Below are 8,063 nucleotides of genomic sequence, written 5' to 3'. Positions count from 1 at the left end.
TATGATTCCTTCTGGATTTTATAGAGCTACACCCCGGTTAGGTTTTCCTTCCTTCCATACATATCCAACCTGCTTTTTCTTTTTCTTTAATATTTCACTTTTACCCGAAATTCAATACAAGAAATCCCGTATTTGAACTAAAACCGAACCCGATAACATACTAACTCGAATCAATACCAAAGTAACTTGGGTTGGTTCTCAGGTTTTATTTATAACTTTCGGGTCAACCGTAATAAATTTTTTCTTTTGAAATTAAATATATTTTTAGTTTTCCGAAAGCCTGATTTTCAGGTTTAGATTCGGTTTTAAAAAACCGATAAAGACCGGACCAAACCGATTAATCGAACCTATGTTTTCTACGTGATTTTTTATAGATGTTATGACCGGAAACAAAACACCAAAAGAATCTATCATTGACGATGATGAAGATTAAGAAGATGATCAAAATTGGGTTTAAATAGGTTAATAAATGAATATTCGGGCCAAACTTTTAGTGTTTTTTTGATTAAAAATACTTTGTTGAATTTTAAAGGGGCAATTTCATATAATAGTAACCAAGTTTCAAAAGTGTTTCAATTAAGTCACCCAACTTTAAAAAATGTTCTAATTAAGTCACTTAACTTTCATATTTTATTAAACTAAAAATTTTATCATGTGTTTTTTTTTTTTCGTTTTTCTTTTTTGTTTCACATAAAAATCTTCTTATCTATTTTTTTATGTCGACGGGAGTGACAACGTATAATTTATTTTTTATTTTTGAATTTAATATAATTAACGTTTTTTATTTTTTTTTTAAATATAAGACCATCCACAACAAGGAATTCATGGGAGTTTTTACATCCTATGTGGAGATTCTTAGCCACAACACAATTGGAGTGACAAATCTTTTAGAGATTTTTGGAGGCCACATTCTTGCACAAGAATCTCATTCTTGTAGGGAAAGAGAAAACTGGTGGGCATGGGTTGGGTTTTATTAAAAAAATCATATTCTTTGTTTTGAATATATATTATAAATCATATATAAACATATATAGTTATAATATAGTTATAAAACAAAAAAAAAAGTACTTTATATATTTTAAGCAATAAACATTATAAACTAAAATAAATAATTAATATTTTATTTTTTTTTAGCTCAAACAAAAAATATTTCAATTTTAATGTTTCCCTCCAACGAAAAAAAATGTTTAACTTTTATATTTTTATTTTTAAAACTTTTCTTAAAACGAATTATATATATATATATATATATTATTCTATACAATATATAAAAATAAAAGATTGGTAATTAAAAAATTATAAAAGGTGGTGATGATGTGAAAATATTTTTGGGTGTTTTTGGGTTTCCTTATTGGAAAGGTTTTTGAAGATTTTGAAGAATGAATGTTTGTCTGATGTGGCAGCTGACTAGGCATGTTTTTAGATGATTTTTAAGATCCTTATTGGTTATGGTCTAACTACATACATTGTAAATTCCGACCCCCATATCTTATCCTCCATTTCTTTCATGACGCATAAAAAAATCAGTGAGACTCTATTTGAAGATTTAGTGACTCGATTTGAGGAAAATATGCATCAGTGGCCCAATTTGAACACTTATAAAAGTTGATTATTATTCTAGAGATTTATCCAATTTTAAACTCTGCTACTTAAAAAACTTTGTATTTGTTTGGTTCCACGTAACACATGCTTATTTAAGTATTTTGAATTCAAAATATATGAGGTACTCTGTTCTTATTTATTTATTTTTTTTGTAATGCCTACTCACAATAAAAAAACCCGAAAATAACCGAATAACAAAAAACCGATCGGTTGGTATTCTAAATAACCGATAACTTCGGTTTCCGTTTGGGTTTCACCCAATAACCGAACCGTGCTCACCCCTAGATTTGCTTATGCAAAAAAGGCAAAAAAAATTGTATGACAGAAACTTTATAGATGTTGCTGTCTTTACGTGTTGTACGCTCTAATAATCGAGTTTTAACTTAAAATTCCATACCGATAGTTAAACATAAATCGGGTTTGCTTTTGCGAGTCCATTAACGCATGCTTGATGTGTCATATCAGTTATCATCACTATCTAATACCATCGTCAAGCTCCATCACCACCTTTAGCATTGCGGCAAACATCGATTTCCCAACAAGCTTCACTCGGCAATTCTTTACATATCGCAGACCCGATCAGATTGTGAAATGATGAAAGACTGTTTCCGACGACATGGATTCTGACGACCGGACACTACAGAGAAGCTCATGGTGGTGGGCGGCTGTGAAGTTAGTGTTGCCAACATGGTGGAGGCGGCAGCGGGTCACGGTGGCTGTTGTGATGGAGAGTGAGTAAGAACAATGTGTCGGGTGGGGTCCCTCCTGTTATTATTATTATTATTATTATTATTATAAAAAGGATAGTTTGGTCATTTAACATGAATCCAACTGAAAATTTTAACTGCGTTAGTGAATAAGGATGACCGTAATTGCAAAATTCAAACATGTGGACAACCTTAGTAACAAGTTTAAAGCTATAAAAATCACATTTGTAATTAGTTAAGTTTGAGGATCAAGCATTCAACAAATCACAGATTTTAATACAGACATAGTATTGAGATATAATTATTTCATTGATAGTATTATGAAATAAGCACACTGAAACATATATATAAAAAAAATCTACTTATACATTAATTGAGTATAAAACAAAAGCTTTTGTGGTTTATTGAGATAACTTGCAAACCCTACTGTAACTCCCCAACAGGTGCTTCATTCAACCATAGGAAATGAATGAAATCATACAACTTTGCAGTCACACTCACCTGCTCAAACAATACAATTAATCATAATGTATGCAAATATTGTATATATGTATGTATATAGAAAGTGTTGTCAGATTAACCTTGTACGGTGTCGGATTGAGCTTCCTCATATGATCAGGACGCATTCGCTCTAGTTGTCGGACACAACGCTCCCTATTCTCCTTAAGTGTCGGCAATTCTTCACTTTTCTTGTCTGCACACACACACAAGCGTGTCAATTCATGTTTTTTTTAAATGTGAAAACACAACCTTCTCACCTGTATTCCCGGTCCAATAACACTTCATAAGCTCTTCAACACGTTGCGGTACCACATAGGCTCTCTTCGACTCGTTAAACGGATGGCGACATAATATTCTTTCACCTACCTCGGGTGGTGGTTCATTTTCCCCCGACATTATGTCGAGAAGAGGGTAGCCTTCCTTTCCGTATAATCTAAACGATCTTTTTTTACATGGAATCGAAACCTGTAAAAAATAAACATTAGGCAATGTTAATACAGATTAAGAATATCTCAAAATCAGTTATTCAGTTAATAACGTCAAACCTTAGAGACGTCTTCTGACAGCTTAATACGAGGTTGATTATTAATCTCAACAAGCTTGAAAACACAACCTAAAGCAGCTTGAGCATAACATGTCACTAAATATGTCCCGATTCCAAACGCATCAACTTCATGACACTGAAATTTGACTTTTTTTTTATCTATGAACATTGTCTTGTTAATTAATAATAATACTCGTTACTCGCCTGTTTGTTTAATGCATCTAGGGTTTCCTCATTGAGGTCGTTGCTAGCAGTTATACCCGTTTTCCCAAAACCGGGAACTTTAAATTCATTTTCAATAGTTTGAAAGAACTTTCTTGTTTCACATGACAAGTAAGCAAGATCACCAGAGTCTAATCTAATGCCTCGTGCTTTGTACCTGCTCAAAAAAAAAGATTTATTTTTTATAAAAAGAAAAAAAAGAGATAGAAATAAATAAAAAGATAAATTACAACATACCCAAGATCATTTAATGCTAAAGCGACAGCACAGAAATTAGGAACGCCGCTCTTCATAACCTGCAAGAAACGACAACATATGTAATTATTAATTCAACCAAATCTTTGTAAGCAGGCATGTAAACAAATCGAACATTTAGTGAACAGTTCGTCAGCCGTTCGGTGGGAAGTGTTTATTTAATAAACAAGCATGAACACAAATTTGTGTTCATTTAGTTAAACGAACGAGCATCGAATATTACATGTCTAGGGACATCAAATCGATCCGATTCTTTCGTAGGGTCAAAAAATATTCGATGCAGGTCTTCAGAACTGAAAATACGGTCATTTTCAATGAATAGCCCCATATTCAATTTTTTTCGGGCTGACGGTGAACATACCCCTTTGATCGTAGTAGCAAAAGTTCGAACGGGCCACGAGAAAGCTCTAGGGACATCAAATCAATACGATTCTTTCGTAGGGTCATAAAATATTCGATGCAGGTCTCCAGAACCGAAAATATGGTCATTTTCGGTGAATAGCCCCATATTCAATTTTTTTCGGGCTGACGGTGAACATACCCCTTTGATCGTAGTAGCAAAATTTTGAACGGGCCACGAGAAATCTCTAGGGACATCAAATCGATCCGATTCTTTCGTAGAGTCAAAAAATATTCGATGCAGGTCTTCAGAACTGAAAATACGGTCATTTTCGATAAATAGCCCCATATTCAATTTTTTTCGGGCTGACGGTGAACATACCCCTTTGATCGTAGTAGCAAAAGTTCGAACGGGCCACGAGAAAGCTCTAGGGACATCAAATCAATATGATTCTTTCGTAGGGTCATAAAATATTCGATGCAGGTCTCCAGGACCGAAAATATGGTCATTTTCGGTGAATAGCCCCATATTCAATTTTTTTCGGGCTGACGGTGAACATACCCCTTTGATCGTAGTAGCAAAATTTTGAACGGGCCACGGGAAATCTCTAGGGACATCAAATCGGTCTGATTCTTTCGTAGGGTCATAAAATATTCGATGCAGGTATCCCGGACAGAAAATATGGTCATTTTCGATGAATAGCCCCATACACAGTTTTTTCGGCCTGACGGTGAACATACCCCATTGGCCGTAGTAGCAAAAGTTTGAACGGGCCACGAGAAAGCTCTAGGGACATCAAATCAATATGATTCTTTCGTAGGGTTATAAAATATTCGATGCAGGTCTTCAGGACCGAAAATATGGTCATTTTCGGTGAATAGCCCTATATTCAATGTTTTTCGGGATAACGGTGAACATACCCCTTTGGCCGTAGTAGAAAAATTTCGAACGGGCCAAGGGAAAGCTCTAGGGACATCAAATCGATCCGATTCTTTCGTAGGGTCAAAAAATATTAGATGCAGGTCTCCAGAACTGAAAATATGGTCATTTTCGATGAATAGCCTCATATTCAATTTTTTTCAGGCTGACGGTGAACATACCCCTTTGATCGTAGTAGCAAAATTTTGAACGGGCCACGGGAAATCACTAGGGACATCAAATCGATCCGATTCTTTCGTAGGGTCATAAAATATTCGATGCAGGTCTCCAGAACTTAAAATATGGTCATTTTCGGTGAATAGCCCCATATTCAATTTTTTTCGGGCTGACGGTGAACATACCCCTTTGATCGTAGTAGCAAAATTTTGAACGGGCCACGGGAAATGTCTAGGGACATCAAATCGGTCCGATTCTTTCGTAGGGTTATAAAATATTCGATGCAGGTATCCCGGACCGAAAATATGGTCATTTTCGATGAATAGCCCCATACACAGTTTTTTCAGGCTAATGGTGAACACACCCCTTTGGCCGTAGTAGCAAAATTTCGAACGGGCCAATGGAAAGCTCTAGGGACATCAATTCGATCCGATTCTTTCGTAGGGTCAAAAAATATTCGATGCAGGTCTCAAGAACCGAAAATATGATCATTTTCGGTGAAAAGCCCCATACTCTGTTTTTTCGGGCTAACGGTGAACATAACCCTTGGGCCGTAGTAGCAAAATTTCGAACGGGCCACGGGAAAGCTCCAGGGACATCAAATCGATCTGATTCTTTCGTAAGGTCATAAAATATTTGAAGCAGGTCTCCAGGACCGAAAATATGGTCATTTTCGGTGAATAGCCCCATACTCAGTTTTTTCGGACTGAAGGTGAACATACCCCATTAGCCATAGTAGCAACAGTTCGAACGGGCCACGAGAAAGCTCTAGCGACATCAAATCAATCTAATTCTTTCGTAGGGTCATAAAATATTCGAAGCAGGTCTCCAGGACCGAAAATATGATCATTTTCGGTGAATAGCCCCATACTCAGTTTTACGGGCTGACGGTGAACATTCCCCTTTGGCCGTAGTAGCAAAATTTCGAACGGGCCACGAGAAAACTATAGGGACATCTAATCAATATGATTCTTTCGTAGGTTCATAAAATATTCGAAGCAGGTCTCCAGGACCGAAAATATGGTCATTTTCGGTTAATAGCCCCATAATCAGTTTTTTCGGCCTGACGGTGAACATAACCCATTGGCCGTAGTAGCAAAAGTTCGAACGGGCCACGAGAAAGCTTTAGGGACATCAAATCAATCTGATTCTTTCGTAGGGTCATAAAATATTCGATGCAGGTCTCCAGGACCGAAAATATGGTCATTTTCGGTGAATAGCCCCATATTCAATTTTTTCGGGCTAACGGTGAACATACCCCTTTGGCCGTAGTAGCAAAATTTCGAACGGGCCACGGGAATGCTCTAGGGACATCAAATCGATCTGATTATTTCGTAGGGTCAAAAAATATTCGATGCAGGTCTCAAGGAACGAAAATATGGTCATTTTCGGTGAAAAGCCCACTACTTAGTTTTTTAGGGCTGACGGTGAACTTACCAATTTGGCCGTAGTAGCAAAATTTCGAACGGGCCACGGGAAAGCTCTAGGGACATCAAATCGATCTGATTCTTTCGTAGGGTCAAAAAATATTTGAAGTAGGTCTCCAGGACCGAAAATATGGTCATTTTCGGTGAATAGCCCCATACTCAGTTTTTTCGGACTGAAGGTGAACATACCCCATTTGCCGTAGTAGCAAAAGTTCGAACGGGCCACGAGAAAGCTCTAGGGACATCAAATCAATCTAATTCTTTTGTAGAGTCATAAAATATTCGATGCAGGTCTCCAGGACCGAAAATATGGTCATTTTCGGTGAATAGCCCCATATTCAGTTTTTTCGGGCTGACGGTTAACACACCCCTTTGGCTGTAGTAGAAAAATTTCGAACGGGCCACTAGAAAGCTCCAGGGACATCAAATCGATCCGATTCTTTCGTAGGGTCAAAAATATTCGATGCAGGTCTCCTGAACTGAAAATATGGTCATTTTCGATGAATAGCCCCATATTCAATTTTTTTCAGGCTGACGGTGAACATACCCCTTTGATCGTAGTAGCAAAATTTTGAACAGGCACGGGAAATCTCTAGGGACATCAATTCGATTCGATTCTTTCGTAGGGTTAAAAAATATTCGATGCAGGTCTCCAGGACCGAAAATATGGTCATTTTCGATGAATAGCCCCATATTCAATTTTTTTCGGGCTGACGGTGAACATACCCCTTTGATCGTAGTAGCAAAATTTTGAACGGGCCACGGGAAATCTCTAGAGATATCAAATCGGTCTGATTCTTTCGTAGGGTCATAAAATATTCGATGCAGGTATCCCGGACCGAAAATATGGTCATTTTCGGTTAATAGCCCCATACACAGTTTTTTCAGCCTGACGGTGAACATACCCCATTGGCCGTAGTAGCAAAAGTTCGAACGTGCCACGAGAAAGCTCTATGGACATCAAATCAATCTGATTCTTTCGTAGGGTCATAAAATATTCGAAGCAGGTCTCCAGGACCGAAAATATGGTCATTTTCGGTGAATAGCCCCATATTCAATTTTTTTCGTGCTGACGGTAAACATAACCCTTTGATCGTAGTAGCAAAATTTTGAACGGGCCACGGGAAATCTCTAGGGACATCAAATCGGTCCGATTCTTTCGTAGGGTCTTAAAATATTCGATGCACGTATCCGGGACCGAAAATATGGTCATTTTCGATAAATAGCCCCATACACAGTTTTTTCGGGCTAACGGTGAACATACCCCTTTGGCCGTAGTAGCAAAATTTCGAACCGACCAAGGGAAAGCTCTAGGGACATCAATTCGATCCGATTCTTTCGTAGGGTCAAAAAATATTTGATGCAAGGAC

General features: G+C 37.2%; 1 protein-coding gene across 1 annotated transcript; it reads right to left on the bottom strand.

The window, feature by feature from the left end:
• Positions 1 to 2,626: 2,626 nt before the first annotated feature.
• Positions 2,627 to 6,000, bottom strand: LOC143614486 (nicotinate phosphoribosyltransferase 2-like). Its single transcript, XM_077087911.1, has 7 exons — positions 5,989 to 6,000; positions 3,814 to 3,872; positions 3,559 to 3,733; positions 3,356 to 3,490; positions 3,068 to 3,275; positions 2,891 to 3,003; positions 2,627 to 2,810 (listed from the first exon to the last, which is right to left on the bottom strand). The coding sequence occupies exons 1-7, from the start codon at positions 5,998 to 6,000 to the stop codon at positions 2,733 to 2,735; spliced, it is 780 nt and encodes a 259-aa protein (XP_076944026.1). The 3' UTR covers positions 2,627 to 2,732.
• Positions 6,001 to 8,063: the final 2,063 nt, after the last annotated feature.

This window comes from Bidens hawaiensis, unplaced genomic scaffold (genome assembly GCF_021521415.1).
Source record: "Bidens hawaiensis isolate Kalapana, Puna unplaced genomic scaffold, B.hawaiensis_p1.1 tig00040076_1, whole genome shotgun sequence".
Taxonomy (NCBI): domain Eukaryota; kingdom Viridiplantae; phylum Streptophyta; class Magnoliopsida; order Asterales; family Asteraceae; genus Bidens; species Bidens hawaiensis.
This window is presented reverse-complemented; position numbering and strand designations above follow the sequence as displayed.